At 32.6% G+C, this 19,855-nt stretch overlaps 1 protein-coding gene across 1 annotated transcript in view; it reads right to left on the bottom strand.

Annotated features, from left to right (window-relative positions):
- The window catches only part of PCDH11X (protocadherin 11 X-linked), a 685,545-nt gene that overhangs the window by 167,888 nt on the left and 497,802 nt on the right, over nt 1-19,855 (bottom strand). Inside the window, exon 6 of the mRNA XM_059911038.1 lies at nt 12,701-12,899. Within this exon, the coding sequence (XP_059767021.1) occupies nt 12,701-12,899 (199 nt within the window). The remainder of the gene's footprint in view (nt 1-12,700; nt 12,900-19,855) is intronic.

The raw sequence follows: 19,855 nt of genomic DNA, 5'->3' as shown, positions 1-19,855 counted from the left end.
CAGAAGTTTCTTTACTTATATCAAGATAAAATACTTTAAAAGAAATTTCATTGATTAAAAACATATTTTTGTGCTCACCTATGACTTTTTTTTTTAAGAAATAACATTTTGCCATGGGTTTACTTGCAATAAATCACCTTAAAATATTCCAATAAAATGGCTTGGTCTCATATAATACAGGCATTGCACAGAGCATTTAAGAAACATGATTTGCAATGAAATGCTTTTGTAATGGAGCAAAAACATGGGGCTGCCATATTCATGCAATAAAAACATAATGTTAAAGATGGTTTATGTCTCTGAAAATGGTGGGAAGTTATAAAAATGGAAAGTATTCTTTTTATTTCTTCCTGCTCAGAGTAAGTTAGTTTGCTTTATCTTCAGTATGTTCAATCCTCACCCTGGGGAGGAATACTTATTTGCACTTATGCCCATGGAGTGTGAGGGTAAGCCTGATTTACAAATCAGCAGTAACATATTCTCCATTTACCCCTTCTAACATATCAATCCACCCACTTACAAAGAAGAGTGTACACTCTGTAAATTTCAACATGAACATTTTACTTTTGACTGCATGATTATTATTGCTGCTGCTGCTGCTATTGTTGATAGGATCCTAAACTATTCATTTCTGGGAAAAGCTCTAATAGTTAATTTGAAAATTCTAAAACAATTTGAAATAAAATCATTAATATATTTTAAACTCTGTGAAGGTTTAATTCAAATAAGTCAAAATATTGAATAGAATTTATCTGTCTTTGATTCCTACTGTGGAATAGAAAAAGCCATATACCATGAGAGATGAAAAGACATCTGCCTACAATTTCCCTCAGCATCTATATTCAGAAAGCATCATGCATACTAAAAACACAGACTTCCCTTCATTTTATGTCCATTAGACTCGAGGCATACAGCCTCCTAAAACAAACTAGGAGGCGGAGAGTACGGAGAAAGATTGCAAAGAAAATGAATGATAATAATAAAACACGATGCAAGAACAAATAATCAGTCAATAATTCTTCACTCTTTCGAACTAAACTAGGATATATTAGTGAGCAATGAGATAAAGAAAGAAATAAAACTCACACATAATCAGCAGTTACTCAAAGTTCCTATCAGAGAATATATCCACATTGAATTGCTAAGCAAATATGCCTTCTCAAAACTATTAGGACTTTAACAACAGGACATTTCCTTTTTATGATTCAATAGGCATACACAAAAAGCAGACTCTTCTGGATACATGCAAAAGTAGTCAAATGAAACAGTCCAGCACCCCATATTCAATAGGAAACTTATCTGTCTCTTTGCATTTACTTTTTGTCACTTTCTCGACTTCTTTATTCATCTTCCCCATTCTGATAATAGTTCACAGAAATCAGACCATCAACGCGAGCAATGATCCAGAAGGATTCTTAATCAGCTTGTGTGTAATGGGAAGCTTAATGACTTCACGTGCATATAAGATGTTTGCTGAGTCGATTAGTTGACTGTGCAGCTAGCGCTCTACTTTGCTAATGCCCTCTCTGCCCTGTTGTTCTGATAAGTTTCCCAGAAATAGAGAGCCTGTATATAGCTGCACACCTAGAATAAAAAGAGCATTTATCCTCACCTAGATGACATGGTTACATATAAATAGAATGTATTGTTTTTCAAATTGGAATTGTCAAAAAAATAAGATGTGTGCACTTGTCTGTGCATGTGTGTGTGTGTACCTATGTGTGTATGAAGAGACAGTAAGGAAAGACAACCTTTTGGTTGAAGAACCAAGTGAGTATATACTAACACTTCAAAACTATCTAGAAGGCTTTTCTACACTTCAGTACAAGATTTATCCCAAAGTGTATACAATATAAACTCCAATACAGTAAATTTTGATATTTCTTAAAATATAACAGAACCTCCACTGAGGCTTTATCACAGATCATCATGAGTTATTTTAATGCTTTAACTCATCATGGCTAATTGTTGCACTGCTCTCCCTCATCTCTATTTTGGTCAGCTACTCAACACACTTGTTAGAACTTTGCTAATCAAAGTGAGGTTCCCAGACTAGCAGGATCGACATTGCCTGGGGGCTTGTTAGAAATGCAGAACCTCAGTTTCCCACACCAGACTACTGTGTCTACATTTTAACAAGATCTCCAGGTGGTGTGTGAGCATGAAACTTTGGAAAGTACTGTGTGAGAATATGCATTATCCCAAGAAAAAATCCTGTAAAATACTTTAAGTATATGTATATACTCAGATACATGTGCACACACTCCTTTAATACAACAATGCTGTGAGACAGCTGTCACCATTGCCATTTTAAAAATGAGGAAAACTGAGTCACAGGGAACTTAAATTTCTTGTCAAATGTCATATCGCTAGTGAGTTGCAGGACTGAGTCTAACCAAGTAGCCTGGCCCCATCCCATTAGAATGCTTCTCTTCATAACTAATTATTTAATCATACATATTACAATAGCAACTAGGCTCACTTGTAGACGTGAGACTAAAACAGAAATGGGAGAAGACAAAACACATCTGCACTTCATCTTAATGTATTTTTTTAATCTTCTGAGAGTTAAAATTCTTCAATTTCGGGGAAAAAAAAACCTATCTGGGAGTGGGCAAACAAAGAAAATCAATGTCTTTTAAAATCAAAGTCTCTTAAGGTCTTAGCTTGAATTTGCTCCAATATTTCTTCCTTTTTGCAAAAATAGTATTGCTGAAACAGCTCAGAAAACTCAGTTTAAAATGTGTGATTAATTTTACCTATGCAGTGGTCTTTCACTCTCTGTCCTAAAAGCAATCTGCTTTTTTCCTATATTGAGTGATAATGTATAGACAGATTCACTTCAGACTATTGGGTATTATGGGACCTTTCTAGATGAAAGGTTTTTTTACTTAGCCACAGTTCATATCCTTTGAAACCCTGAGGGGATATTTCAAAGAGTTACATGGGTATTGAATTGGGTTCAGTGTGTTTAAGATCTTTCCTCATGATATTTGGATTTCAGATATTATATTTTGGAAGCTAAGCTGTTCTGCAAAAAGGTAATGGCTAGTTCTTTCAGAAGGGAAGTCTTAATAGTTCAATATGATGGGACTTTTAATTGGAATTTCAATATTTGGATTTACTTCTGGTTGAATCCCCAAATTCCAATTTTCTACTTGAATAAAAACAGATACCTGCGTGAAGTTTTTGATATATCCTGTTCTCCTGTCCAATTCAACTCAGAATCAGCGCTGGAGAAGAGGACAAAACATTAGAAAACATTAGTATTGCAATGTTTGCAATAGTTCTAAACTTGTAAAACTACATTTTATAGAAAATGATCTCTAGGAAAAAACAAACAGAAACAGCTCAATAAAAAGCATGATAATCAAACAATTGAAAAGGCCTTTGGTGCATTCATATTTCAAAAACATCTCAGATGAGTACCGCATCCTTGTAACTAGAGTTTGAATTAAGCAAAGAATCCCTGAATTTCTTGTTAATATTTAACTTAGTCATATAATTTGCTAAAGATTAATTTGCTACATTCTTTAAAATGACTTAGACAACATGTACGTGCCTCTGTAAAATTGGCTTCTCCTTCAAATCAAAGCCAAGAAGTATTTATGCATTATGAGAACACACGTTTTGCAAAGAGATAAGCAGGGTGTAGTTGAATAGAACCATCAATTAAGAAAGAATTGTGCAATTCAGTTTTGGATTAATTTCCATGCATAGATCTACATGTAAGTAAATCTGATCTGACCCCAACCCTGGAAAACTAGGCCATTAAAACAAAAATGATAATGTGCTAGTGAGCCTTGTGCTACACTGCTGATGAGCCAAAGAATAGGAGTAGAATATCAAAAAGTCAAATGAAAATCATCATTTTTTTACATGCTTAGATAATTTTGAGCTGTAAAAATAATGCTAATTGTAAGACCAAAAAGTATTTTCTCAAAATATTTTTTTTGACTTCAACGTGACTTTCTCAATCCAGAGGATTAACTTCCATGTCATCAATTTAGTATAAATAAAAGCAAACATACTTTCTAGGTAAGACAAACTTCTTCACATAATTTAAAAGTTTGAGCAGAGTACAGCTGCTTTATAGCTCTAAAAGTTATTACGCTTTTATCTCCAGTTCTGATCAGTGTCCATAAAAGACTATTATAATGTTTTCTCCAAATATTTTTACTATACGGCACACTATTAACTCAGTCGACTTGAGTCTATCAAAATCACTTCCTTGTTAATTATAACTTCAACATTCTGCTAGGAAATTGAAGTAGGATAGAATGATAGGAATTTCAGAATAGAGGAAGAGTTGAGTTTTCAGCAGAAAGGATGAGGGATATGTTCACATATTCATTCTGTTTCACCCCCCTGAGATTCTTTTTACGTACTTTTCACCCTATTCAGAGGAAATTAACCTTGTACAATTCATTTTTAATCCCAATTTGCTCTGTAAGTAGTATGCACACACACATGCGCACACACACACACACAATCAAAAATTTATGTATGTTAGATAATCATAGTAAAGATTAGCTAGCTTTCCTGACATAGCAATCATTAAGATTCAGCATGTTTGCAATTTTCCCTATAAAACTTTCATTGGTTAGCACTAATAGTAATTTTAGAAATGATCAGTCCATATTGCTCAATTGCCTTTCAGTTGCATAAGATGCTAAATGGGAACCATTTTAAAATTTTAATACAAGACCTCATCACATATATAAAAAAATTTCCATATGGATATATTATAACACTCCCCTTGAGGGATGGTAAGTATTTAAATTTTATATTTGTCTATTCTCAACAAGTTGCTTCATTTAAATTACAAAAAGTAGTTGCTTACCAACATTAGTGACTCTTTTAGTTTAGAACATGATAAACATTAAATCTTGGTTTAGGACATTAAGCTATTGCTTAAAAGGCTTAAATCTCAGTTCTCTCATTTGCATAATGAAGGAGTTGGACTAAATGGCATTAAGGTCCCTTAGAGCTCTGAAATTCAAAGACTATATAAATGGCAACATCTGAACATGTCATTTTGTGATTTTAATAGTTACAAAATTATGACCCTAAGAGGGACATTAGAGATCAGTATAATCCCCTTATTTTTTAGCTAAGGAAAAGAAGATTCAGTAAGGTTGAAATGCCTGTCCAAGGTCACCTAGCTAGTTAATTGCAGTGCCTGAATTAGAACCCTATAATATGCAAAATGATGGCCTAAACAAGTTGATGTGCTGTGGTCTGTGGTAAAAATATTTCATGAATAGTGATTACAAAATGAAATATTACAATAAAACTATTAGTCAACATCCAAATTTTTAAAAGTATGATTTACATAGATACCTCAAAGTAATATTTAAAATCATCTGTTTTCTCATAGCTTTTGAGAACTATACATATTACAGGAGAAGAAATTTCTGACAAAAAAAATATACTTTTAAAGGCTAATTTCATATATACTACTTAGAAGAACTTTTTTATGTAACCTACACATTTTTTCCAATATAAGACTGATAAAGTGCCAGATGATCATGTGCTTTATTTTTATTTTAGTGGAACTGGGACAAAAATTGCTAAGATTATTGATTAAAATGGGGAAAAAATTGGTTCAGCAAACACTGTCACTTCTATTCTCTACTGGGAATCTTCAACGTTTGATAAAGATGTAAATTAGCAAATTGCAGAAATCATGGTAAGATAGATCGTCTATAATTATTCATTATTTAATGATTTCCTTGATATACTTACTAGTTGTTGAGTGTTCTGTTGATGCAAGCAGTTATGAGAGTTGCAAGTTACTGTACAATTTAAAAGTGTCATGGGGACAAAATATATTGCTATAATGCTTCTCATTCATTAAAATTTATAAATTATTTTAAGACAAGAAATTGGTATATGGCTAACACTACTAAATAGTCCAAGTCACCCAAAAGTTGCATCTTGCATGACTGATTGTATTATCTTTCAAAGAACTACAAAAAAGAACACATGGCAAACATTCTTGTCTTATAGGCAAAGTGAGAAGTAAGAGTAAGATAAAAGAAGCAGAAGAAAGACAGAAGAAGGTCATAAAAAGAACTGCCTCATGGCTCATAAATAATAGAAATATAAATGTCAAATGAACTTTATTATGTGGTGTAGGTAGCCTAATAAAAATTTAGACACATAGGAAGGCTTATTGTGAAGAGAAGGCCACCTCTTCTCTGCCACTGAAGGTGGTTTTTCAAGCTTACTGACATTCTAGACCTTATGGCATTGGCTTTCAATTGGTAGCTTGTGCCAAGCTCCTAGTGCTTGTCATTTTCAAACAGAAAAGACAAGATAAGAGATTGCTTTACTTAGAGTGGCCTGCTTTTGACTGATAAACCTCTATCTAATCCATATTAGATTTAAGATACTAAAGATACACTCATCTTAAAGGCTGTCACCCAAATGGAATCCTGTAAATGTCTTCAAGTTTCCAACTTCAGAGGTATACTTTTCATCTTGATCCATGACTTTTGTGACTCTTTTTTTTTTTTTTTTTTTTAGATTATCCCTAGTATAAATCCTTCATTGCCTTCACAAAGCCTAGATACTCCAAATGAGATGTCATTTTTCGATTGGTTTGTATGGTGATTGCATTTCCTGTATAGGAAAGTTAGATATGATAGGATGGTGCAGTAAGATTTGTTTCACCCATTTTCTTATTAAGATATATATTTTAACTTTCCTAATTATGCAAAGAAAAAAATTGACTTTTCGAAAGCATGTCAATTTAAGTGATAAAATTAATACAAATTACAGAGCATCTGCCACTAGATCACTGTTTATATCTGCCTAAGCTCATTTAATATACAACTACTATCAAGTGTGTCTTATTCGTTCCCAAGCAATGGCAGACAGCTGAACTCTTGGGTGGAACCACTCTTTCTAATCTACTTATATACACTATTATTTATATAACACACCAGGGACTAAAATAAGCTGGTAGGCACAGACAGTATTCATGACTGCAATGATTTTCCTGTGAGAATGAATAAAAGTGACTTCTTTGATATTATTGTTAGCTTAAAAAAATATTACTCTATGTGAAGGATTTTTTTTTTATTTCAATAGATGGATAAAGCTGAATGTTGTTGTCTATTGTCAAGACAATGAAAATTAGCAGACATTTGTCTTATACCTTCAGAATCCAGGAGCACTGAGCTCAGTCCCTTTCTCCAGGTGGGACAGAACAAATAGAATTGATAGTTGATAATGTCACTCCTTAGAAATACTGATTGATTTATCTTTCAAAATCCGTGACTTCAGGTTTGTTGAGCTGATTTAAATTATTTATTTATTTTACTTTTCCCTCCCTGGACTGACACTACTATACAGGCTAAGAATAAACACAGTTTAGGAAACTATCTTTCAAATACATAGCCAGCTGAGACAGAATTGGCCTGGGTGGATAATTAACCTTTAAAAGGAGCATAACTTTTCTTTCTTAGTTTGAATGCATTTCCTGTTTGTTTCACATAACAATATTAATAAAATGATGCCATTCACTTTTCTTTCTGTTGTGGTATGGGAATTGATGTGTAGCTTTGCTCAAAAATGCATTTAAAACAATATTGGAGGATTTAAGAAGTCAAATTTGGCAACAAAAGTACCTAATTAACATTTATATGGGTAACATTTGCTGAATTATAGATTTAGATGATTTTCTGTGACATCTTTTGGAAAAGTAATGGCTACTGTCCCCTTAAATATATGTACCATTATTCTTCTTCTTTCTAACAAACTGAATGGTATTTTCTCATTGAATTTTTCAGATGAATAATTAACACAATACTAGTATATCAAATTTGCCTGAAAAAATGTTTGGGTAGTTTTATTTTTCCTTTAGCTAACTGACTCCTAATGTTCTTAATTATGAAGGGCTGGGATTTAATGATCCATTGTTAGGTAAGTCATAGTTTCATAGTATCATAGTTTTTGTCGTTGTTGTTTTACCCAATTTCTACATTTAGAATTAGATATTCAACTAATCAAACATTCAACTAATAATTACCGTGGTGTTATTCATGTCAACAGTCTCGGCAGAACAAGACAAAATTTGGCATTTCTCTGAGCAGTACTCTAGTCAGTCAAATTGGTCTCCCACTTTCTATACCAATTAATTAGATTACTTGTAGAGGATCAATCAAAACGTGTTGCCAGGAAAAGATTAATTATTCCCTTTTTTGTGAATTAATTAGTACAATGTTAGAGTGCTTAGCAAACCTGATCTAGTGAAAGAAAAATGAATGTCAAAGATATGTGTTAACCTGAGATATACTCTAGCAGAGAGATTTATCATTTTTAAATTAATGAAAAAATATATTCCTCTTTACTTTAAACGTAGAACTTCTTTAGCCCTAAATGCTCTTGGAATTCTATTTTTTTTTTCTTTTGCATCACAGAAATGAGTAAAGTAAAAGAAAAACATTACAAAACATTTTTTTTAAACGTTGATGAAATTTTACATGTATTTTATTACTTTAAATTCAAATTTTAGCCAATAGACCAACTATAACATTTTCAGAGAGAGTGACTTCGTGTGTGAAATGACCACATCCAATGAAGAGATTTCAAAAAATGCAGATGATGTAATTTTGCAGTTGACAATCATTAAAGCACAGATTAAACAAAGTATTTTTTCCCCTTCATTTAGGAGGATTTTCTCTGAAAATGAACTGTTACAGCTGGTAACCTGAAGACTGACTTGAACCTCTTTAGCAACTTTCTTTTCACCATTTCTCTTCCAAAGAAACATGGATGTTATCTATGATCAGTCAAATTATAATATGCCAGCAGATCAACAGAAATTTAGAAGTAGGTACTCTTTTCACTCCAACTCGCCCATAGTGAGAGAGTAGCGCTGCATTCTCTATTTAAGGGGAAAAAAAAACCACACACATTCTAACTTCATGTGTATGAACTATTCAGAAATCTCTGAAGTTTAACATGGCAAACCTTCGCTAGTATTTCCATGTGTCTCAGAACTTATTCTGAATTATAATATCAGAGCAGTGTTTTACAAAAGAAAGTTAGAAAGTATTTTTAAGTCTTCTCTTCATAAATTATATTTTACTTGATGCTACTTGTAAATAAATATATATATGAACATAGGGCCATATGTAATTTAGTGTGTTTAGAGTAGTCCCAAGAGGACCACACTGTCCTCAGATCTGTCAATTAATACTATATCTTCATTTATAAAATTCTCAGCAGTACACATTCATACTCTGTTGTCTGCTAGGGCCACAGTCTTGCGTGTCTCCACACGATTCTTTGAAAATGCAAAGACATAACCTGTTACAGTATTCACAGTAACCCAGAAGCAAGCAATAATACTATTTATGAGCTGGATTTCTGTTTGTTTATGTTTTCACCTAATTAAGCTAGCTTCAAAGAGCAGGGTCCGTTTGAAATGGTACACATAATTTGATGGGGTTATGACGGGAGGAAAGCTCTGGGACATAGGCTGTTAGCCAAGGAAGAAAAAACTGCTTAGAATGGCATTCAGCGACCCTCATACCAAAGGCTAAAGTCAGGAGATGGCAATTGTGAAATTTAAAAATTCAAAAAGCCTTCAAATGGAATGAGACAGAATGTTTTATTAAACTTGTCTCCTGAAAGAGAAATAATTGGACTGAGTTTGCTTGTTTCTTCTTTATCTTAAAAAGGAAAGTTAATATTCTTGGCAAAAGACTCAGGAGAATAGATCGCATAATTTCTTCACCTAATCAGCAGATTTGTATCAACCTGGGAACTATATTTTAAACTAGTATTAATAAATCCCTCTAGCAAAGTTTGGAGAAAATCTTATTCATAAAAGTTATATTTCTATCTGTTTTTGTGAACTTACAAAGAATATTCAGAACTATATACTATTTTGGGCAATTCATTAGCAGAAAAGAAAGCAGATTGAGGATGTAATGCATTTCAAAATATGAAATGAGAACTGCATAAATTAATTCTATTGCTTAAGGACAGCATTTATTTCCTCTAATGGTTTACATTCTTATTTGTAGTGGTACTGACTAACACTGCACATTATATTGGCATCTGCTCCATATCACAAAACCCATTATTATGTACTATTTCAGAGCTATAGAGCTTCTTTTTGAACAATCAGAGTACCTTATCATCTGTAGTAGCCTAAAGAGATTATTTTGCTATGGCAAATTTTGCATCAGCTATTTTTTTCCTTTTTAATCAAAACAAAACACACATGTATATGTTAAAAATCCCACTAGCATGCCATATTAAGATAATAGAACTTTATTTAAAGTGAAATATTGTGCTTCTGCCCTTGTTTTAAGGTCCTTTATTGTCCAAAATGGACAAAAATCTCTTGGAACATGGTTTAGATGGAAGTTTCTGGTTCCGAGGTAGAGTAGGTAGCTAATATGACTCATAGTAAAAATAAACTTTAAACATTAACCCATAAATATTGTTAGGCTTATACAGAAATGGATATTCATTTTTAATTATCTCTACCTTTGCATAAGTTTATTATAATAACTAATAGCAAAAATGTATTATTTGTATTACCATTATTACTGCCTACAGCCATCCCAATTTTAAAATAAAACATAATTAATAAAGAACTTCATTAACTTGAAATTTGTCATTGCTTCATCCTGTAGGGTAATTATGAACAAAATATTTAGTAGTCAAAATTACAGTGTCAATATGATTAGAGAAATGTTTAGTCCCTGGTAGAAACAAGCTTTAAAAATAAAGCTCTTACATTGTTACTAACACTTGCACTTTTTTTATAGAAATACAGTTGATTTACAGTATTATATTAGTTTCAGGTATATACTTGCACTCTTAACTACTAATAAAATGAGGTCCTGTAAAGAACTCTGCATTTGAATATTTTTAAGCAATTGCTTATTAATAGATACAATTGAGATAAATAAAGCTGTATGTGATTTTAAGTGTTTTATAATAGATTCTAACCCATACCAATTCTGCCCCTATTACTATCAATAATATACCATCTTAGTCTCATTCAGCTTGAAAATTTATTTCAGGGTTAGATCCACACTGTGGATGCTTACTTTGAGTTTATTCTTTAATTGTTGCTATACCATCCTCTAAGAAAAGGGTTTAATAACACATGTCATACGCAAAGGAATCAATTCTCTCTAGTTTATAAAAATGATGCTTATTTCATCTATATATTTCTATCTGTTAACAAGGCAGTGATAGGCCTACAATTACAATAATAATTTATGAAGTAAAAAAGAACAAAGATACCTTTGCTTAATGCATATTTGTTACTTATTACCATATTCTTATTAGAAATTGGCTCTGAGTTCATTATAGCAGAAGATATAGTCACAGCCATGTATTTCTACCAGAAGTCACTATATCATGTTATACATAAGTAAATGAAAGGTAGATTAGTATTGCATATTATGGAAGAATTTTTCATCCTCAGAATGAATGCTGATAAATTGTTTTAAGTATAAAATTAAATAAAGAGATAGATGTTTAGGACTTTCTGAATTTGGTGTCTAAAACGTCTCTAAAATGTTTATATTGAAAACACTTTTAATAGCCAGTGTCTACTTTTGTAGAGAGAAAAATTTTGTTATGCTGTCATTGGTTCTGTATGCTTAGTCTTAGATTACATTCTGATCTTTAACCAATACATTTCCCTTATTTTTTTGAGTTTAGAAAATAGGGATTAAAATACAATGATGGGGAAGCCATTTTGTTCTCAAAACTAGAGGTTTATTTAAATTATATATCCACACAATCCATAATGCTCAAAATACCTTACAAAATTTCTATTTTATATTTATTTTATATGTTACGTGGTCCCATTTTTCTTCTTTTTTTATACCTATGACTCTTCTCTATCACATATATGGTATGCTCTTTTGGACCTACACAGCTTTATGTATATAAAACATATCTGAGGCAAATTATGATTCTTCAAATACAAGAATCTTCTGAGATATGTATAATCTTACCAAATTTTGTATTTCCCAAAATTATGAGGAAGTAGTGATGTTCAAGATACATGTTCAAGATAATAAATTTAATGAGCTCTATTTAGTATCAACTTCATGATCCTTTTCAAGAGTTCAACATCTTTGGATTGTGCAAAATATAGCCTTTAATACCTTCAGTCTGGAGACCAAATCTAAATGTTTTTCTAAACAGTAACATGGCTTAAGGCATGTGGTTTCAATACATTATTGAAAACCTCAGACCAATTCTTCTACCTTGGAGTCGGGATCTCTTATTTCCTCAAAAAAGAATTAATTGTCTATGATTCTTATCTCTATTAAAAATTAAAAATAAAATCTAGAAAATACTTTATATGAATTATAAAAATATTTTATCTGTACAGAAATAAATGAATAAAATAAACTGGCTGATTATATACATATAAATACATATGTATGTTTAGGTAAATGGAAAACTCTATCTATGCCTAAACAAAATGACTATTAAAATTTCATAGTAAATTTCAAAGTAGATGTGATCACATATTTCAAAAATGATAAACTGCTGCATATATGCCTTCCACCTAATTCTGTGTTTTTACCTTTTGAAAATGTGTTATTAACATAATTAAATGGCCAATGTTATTATGGCTACAGTTGTTTGACTTTCTAACACAGTAAGCCCATTTATACTGCAGGACTAGAGAGGTATCACTTACTGGATTCAGGATCAGAGTTGCCATCCCCTTCAGTGCGGTTGTTGGGTGCAGCATGATCAAAATACTCCTCCTGAGGATAGCCAAGGGGCAGGGCATGGGATGTGCTGGGAAGGCTGCCTGTATCATGGTCCCCTAGTCCACCATCACTGCTGCTTTCCTGAGAGCCTTCTGGTAGGTGAAATGTGACACGCCGCTGGGACTGAAAAAGACAGAAAATTACAGGGTTTCAGCTATGATCTGAATAATTGCTTAATACATCCAATTGAGAAAATGTATTATTTCAGCTATCTAGTGAAGTCACTTTAATATTATCTTGAGTTGTGAACGATTTCAGGCTTTTGTGAACAGTCAGCTCTGTGTTCAAACCTGCTTTACCTGGCAGCAGAATTGCTTTTATTATATTTTTTAACAGGGCACATCCAGTTGCAGAATAAAAGTTAACTTGTTCTAAAGCAAGAGGCTGTCACCCATATTGACATTTGAGCACATTGGATATTCTGATCATCATTTGAACATGGATTTATTTAACTATAATTTTACAAGATTTCATTTTTTGAATAATAAGCTTGAATAAATATAATGAAATTTTACTGTTATATCTGTAAGATTCTGGTGGGCAGAAACAGTAAATAATAATACAAATTTATTCAATCATGTAGGCTTATAAATTACAAATCATCTTTTCAAAGAATCTTAGGGGCAAGATTTTGAATTGGAATTCATTTAAATAGATTCTACACTCTAAAAAATAAAAATAATTACTTGGTATGGATAACAGTTGATAATTATAAAAGCAAACTATAGGGATCATCTCTGATAGTAATTATAGCAGAATATAAAAAACTTATACATGCCAACATATAAAGATGAAGGATTTGGTTCATGACATCCAATAGTGTGGTAACTCCACCAGATGTAGCAGTAATTTTGTTTGTGGTATTGCTACATGTAGTAGCTAGTCTCTGAAGATAGCCCTGACAATGGACCTCACGTCTCGGTATTCAGACCCTTATGTAGTCTTCTACCACAATGAATATGGAGAGGCCCTGTGTAACCAAATCTCACAGTTTCTGCCTTGCTCCCTTAGAATACTCATTCAGGAAAAACAGCTGAGTTGAAAGTAGTCTGACTACTTGGAGACTGCCATACTGTGAGGAAGCTCAAGCTTCCCATGTGGAAAAACTCCACAAAAAGAAAGTACAATACAATACCCAGAGAGGCCCAGCTGCTCCAACCACTCGAGATCAGGTGCTAAATATGTATGTAAAGAATCCATTCTGGACATTATAGCTTATGGCCTCCTTTGAGCCATCCATCCCAGCCATCTCCAGATATTTGAGCCATTCCATTTGAGATACCAATCACTGTAGAGCAGAGATAGCAATCTCTGCTGCGCACTACCTAAATTCCTGACCTAAAAAATGTTAAGTACACTTGATTTTTGTTTTATGCTCCAAAGATTAAGGATAGTTTGCTATGTAACAATAGACCAACCAAAACATTTAACTATTAGTAGCATGAAAGATGCAATTTAGAGATAATTATTTAAGAAATTTATACATATCAAAGGGTACATGTAATTAGGTACTAGAAATTTCCATGACAGAGTGCATATACTTTCATAAGTTCAGGCTTGACAGTCAGCCATTTCTTCACATGTTGATATTGTTATAGACTGTATGTGTGTGTCCTCTCAAAATTCATATGTTGAAACCTAATCCCCAGCATAATAGCATTTGGAGGTGGGGTCTTTGGGAAGTGATTAGGTTATGAGGATGGAACCCTCATTAATGGGATTAGTGTCCTTATAAAAGCAGCCCAAGAGACCTCCTTCTCCCCTTCTGCCATGTGAGGACACAGTGAGCTAATTTTGTCAGTCCAGCAAAACTGCATTTGACTGTTCTCTCTCTAAGAAGCCATAAGCTCATTTAGTTATAGGTTAAACCTCATTTAATTCCAAAAATTATTTATAGTTGTGAATATATTTTCAGCCACTTCAAGTAAGATATAAGCATTTATGCTCACAAACCTTTTAAAAATTCAAGAACTGGAAAAACAGGATTTTAAAATGCCTGAAACATTATATTGTAGACATTTATCAACAGTCAGTTATTGTATGTAACTTAAAGTCAAAATAATACTTAACACATAAATTTAAAAGTCATTGTATATAAAATAAGCCAGTTAAGCATGGGATTAATTTACAGTTGTTCCACCACAATGCATAACTGTTAAGAGGTATTTTAATTTTCTATTAAGACATAAGTCAGATATTTCAAGTATTTTTATCATTCAGCTTTAGTATCAGTATTATCAGCTTTATCATTCAGTATTAGACCTAGATAATAGAATCTATATATAGGAAAATAATTACTGCTGACAAAAATAAATGAATCTAGAATTTAACATGTGCTAGTTAAGCATGGAGTCATATACCCTAACAGAGTTAAAATTGCCAGTGAATAGAAGGTAAAGTTCTATCAAATGATAGAAGTAGGGGCTATATATATATTACTTCCAGATGTAAGAGAAATGGAGTTTTGTGTTCAGTTGCTTATCTACACAGAAAAGAAGAAGGCAATTTAAGTCAAAAAGATATCCCATCCTATGACACCTGTAACTAGTAACAACTAAAATTCTTTGCAAAGGAATGCCTTAGAGTGAATCTGTAATTAGCCAGGTCACGTATTGACCCCCAACTCTCCTGATACTCATAAATTGAATCCTCTTAAGGGTACATAAGAGGGAATAAATGGGTTGGTAAGGACTCCCTTTAGTGAACACAACTGTTTTTTGTCCCTTCCTGAATGCCCATAAAACACCACAAGCACCAGCATCCTGTTCCTGAAATGCAGTTCTTATATGTGACATTATTACATATACACCTTTGAGATTTCAGTCATATTAATAAACTCTCATGTCTATATTAACTTTAACAAATATCGGAATGCTTTAAGTGGAAACCAAGGTATGTTGTTTCGTCATTAATGGCTCTATATCATTTTAAAATAGTCTGAAGTTCAACTGCATACTGAGGATTTGATTTCTTTCTCAATTCACAGTTTCAAAGTTTACAGTCTAAAGCATTTTTTTTTTACCTATTTCTATAATCCATAGAAGGCATTCAAATATCATTGATTAAATGTAATATTCTATTTCTTTATTCAGTGAATTCACAAGAGGCTATTTATTGTCACATGGGTGATTAACTAAGTTGTCCATCATTTTATAAAATCTCCATGAAATAGTTCCTTAGGTGAAATAGTTAGAATTTAATTTTTAAGGAATTGTTTCAAAAGGCTTCTGAAAATTTAATTTTTAATGGGAAAAGAACAGCTAACTATTTTTTCCTAGGGTTACTTTAATGATTCCTACTTAAGCTTGCATTTTGCAATTTGTGACACTTCTAGATAGAACTGAACATAAAATAATTATATGAACTTAACAATTTATGAATCCTTTGTAGTAAATTTTGGCAATCTGGTTTAACTCATTTGCCCTTTACTTTTTAACGGATGAATCCTTAATCTCTGATGGCACTTTTCTGCTCAGATTCATAATACGGAGGTATTCAAAATACAGAGGTATTTTTCTTACCCAGTATATTTAGAAATATTAACTATTTCATGAAAATCATTCCTTATGTCTCTCAAAGAGAAGACTAAATAATTTCCTTTTTTCAAGTGTTGACGATGATTACTGTGCAATATAAAAGAGCTATTACGTTAATGACCATGTCATAATTTGTCTGTCTGCTACTCTTCTAGGAAGCTGTGGCATTCAAATTAAAGCAATCTATTGATTGCAATGGTGACTTTACGGGATGGAAACAAATCCTGGATTATTCATGAATAAATGTCTGTACTGAAAGGCTAGTTATTTTTCTGCCAGTAAGAGAAAAATCGACAGAGAGCCTCTCCCTATAATCTACATGCCTTCTTTTTAGCTCAAATCAATCAAAATTCCAAAATATGTGAATGGTCAGAAATAATACTGGTGTCACCTAGATGAATCATTTACAGGCAAACTATCAAATTCCCAACATTCTTGTGTCCATTATACCTCATGAAGGCATAATTCCATACTAAATATCAGGTGAATATTGTTACATTTCCATAACATGATGTAAGTGGCATTTTAGAAAGGTTAATCTGGCAGCAAAGAGGCTGCATACAGATAGGCCAGCCTGTGAATCTTATTATTGAATGCTTGAGTATCATGTTCTAGAGGGCTCATTAGAATTACCTGTCAAAGTTTTCAAACTAATCATACATCCTTGCATTCCCCCTGACTCCAATTCTAATATACCTTGACCCAGTCTACCTTAGATTCACTGCCAACACCAGGAACTCTGATTAGAAAGGGTAATCATAGGTAGGGTTATTATTTTTTAAAGATTGCCATATGCAAGAGTGTTTTTGATTCATATATAAAACATTCTTGATATCAAACTAACACATTTTAAGCTTCTGGGTCCTGTCTCTTTGCAAAAGAATTTATAATTACTCAATATATTATAAAGTTAAATGTGAAAATAGTTAGAAATTCAACTTGAAATTTTCACCAGCATTACATGGTCAGCACATATATCCCACTTGCAGCTCATAATTCCCAGTGTAAAAACTCCCGGATGGCATATTTTATAGTAGTCCTTCACTATTTGACCCTATACTTGTAGTCATAAAACCTCCTATGTTTCCAACTCAAGTCATCTTGCCGGATATATCAGTTCACCTGATTGTTTTTTCAGGGTTCCATTTCATAAAATTTGACAGGTCTGTATAATTTCTCATTTTCCCTTTCACTTTATGTTCCTGAAATGTTTACCCTTCAAGGCTTTTATTTTTTTAATACCATAACTTATTACTAGCATATGCAGGAAGTTCTTCATGATCTTCTCCAGAATCAGATCTTCTCTTAGCTCTATTTTGCCATGAATTTTTTTCATGGCACTTGGTAATTTTTAAAATTTATTTTATTTATTTAATTTTTGGCAATAGTCAGACATATTCATTTGATAGTCAGAAGACTACATGGCATTTCTTGAGGGCATCTTTCCTTGAGTCATGAATCATTTCAGCTTAATCAAAATGGAAATAATCTATTTGTAGATAGGTACCATGATGAATTGTTAAATTGGCAATTGGCAGAGTTTTGTGAATTTGAATCTACAAATATTTGAGAAACTACAATTGTGTGACTAACAATGAAAATAGAACAAAACTGAAACCTAACATGCTTTGAAATTGGCATGTGTACAAAAATTAAAATCAGATATTAAAATTGAAACCAGGCATTGCAATGGTCTCTAAGACAAAACCCAAGTATCAATTTAAAAAAAAATAGATGAAACATCTCTACATTGTTTTTGGTGCTAACCACATGTAGATTTAGTGACTTACATTTAAATATATAAATCATCATAGGACTTTCATTGTCCAGAAGCAGTTATCTAGTAACCTCAAACTATTCAAAAAACAGTCATGCCAGGAAATAAGAAAGACAAAAAAAAAAAAAAAGGCATGTGAGTTGCTAAAATATTTATCAGGTAAGTTCATGCTCAGAATCATGTCTGCCTTAGTCTGCTTTCCTGTTTAACTTTAACATCTTTGATTATTTGATTCTCCAGCTCAAAATGTAATAGAACTCTTGGTAGCTGCTGGAAATAAAAATATTGACAGAAGGAGAAATTTCCACCAATTATTACTAGATCTGTCTTCTGTAGCTATATAGAATAAGTGTGATTCTTGTACATGACAAGACTTCCAGTGTTTGAAGATAGTTAAGCCTCATCTACTAATATTCCTATTCCAAGCTAAAATCTCCAACTTAATTTGGCATCTGTAGAGGGGCAGAATTTGCCACCCTGAAATATGTCTCTTTGGCATATTAATTTTTTTAAGCCGGTTATTTTCTAAGCAGTAGGCACAGGAAAAACTCTGAAAACCATGTAGGAGTTACCTTTTTATAAGAAACGTTTACATTTGTAAGGGAAATCTCCATTTGTAAGGGTGTGTCCCTCCCTGTACCTGGAAAAGAAGGATGACTAAATCTTTAGAAACTCTTATCAATGGAGAATTCAATGACTTGAATTTGCATAACAACCTTACTCTTGTTTACTGTGCTGCGCTTGGTCTCCTCCCATTACTGCATCTCTCCTATCCAACATCCTCTTTTGTCTTTAGCTGGAGATGGTATTTAAGGTAAGGGCTGCGGCCATTTTGGCAAGTTACTCAGTTCTTCTGAGTCTCTCCCATGTATACATGTTAGTAAACTTTTGTATGATTTTTCTGCTGTTAGTCTGCCTCATGTCAATTTAATTCTTAGACCAGCTAGAAGAACCGAGAGGGGTAAATGAAAATTTTTCCTCCCTGACACAGTATTTTCAGACCGTTTACATTTTACTAACTCTTTTCCTTTTTACCCATGTAATTTATTTATGTAATTAACAAAGTCAGACCTTAAGTATTTACCACTTTATTGTTGGTGATAATGTGGGCTTAGGAGAGGATGGCTTTATAGATCACATATGATACAAATAATCATTTTATTTTTCATAATATTAGTCAATATTTAATATTTTCAAGTTGTTAAATTGTTTGAAAACGTGTTTCCAAGACAGAAGCCACAAGTTTTGTTTTGAGTAGTGCTTTGTCTCTGGTGTGACTTTTTATATTTGCAAAATAACTCTTCCATTGCTGTAGTTACACAACATGTCTGCTTAATTGATGCATTTTAAACAAACCAAATGTCATTCAAGCAACAGATGGTTTCTGACTTGAATTATATAGGTTGGAATCATTATGCGGTATACAGTGAAAGATGAAAAACCTGGCATTGTCATTAATTGCATAAACACTTGGAACAAAATATTCTCTTGTTTAATGTTAGTAGAAATCACAACAAGAAACTACGTGATGGTGATCAAATACCAGTTTAAAAATAAAAATGACCTAGAAAATTTTCCTAATAAAACTGAAGAGTTTGCACATCAGCTGGCATGGTGGTAATTTTTTTATTGCATTGTACCAAACATTGGTAACCTGTTTGTTTTAGACCCTTTCAAGTGTACATAAAGCATGTTTAACTTCAGCTTTTTTACCTGGTGCTCATCAGAGCACATCAAAAACAACTGCTACTCAGGTAAAATGGGTC

The sequence above is a fragment of the Balaenoptera ricei genome, chromosome X, assembly GCF_028023285.1.
Source record: "Balaenoptera ricei isolate mBalRic1 chromosome X, mBalRic1.hap2, whole genome shotgun sequence".
Lineage (NCBI taxonomy): Eukaryota > Metazoa > Chordata > Mammalia > Artiodactyla > Balaenopteridae > Balaenoptera > Balaenoptera ricei.
The sequence above is the reverse complement of the archived record's forward strand: the minus strand, read 5'-3'. Positions and strand labels throughout refer to the sequence as shown.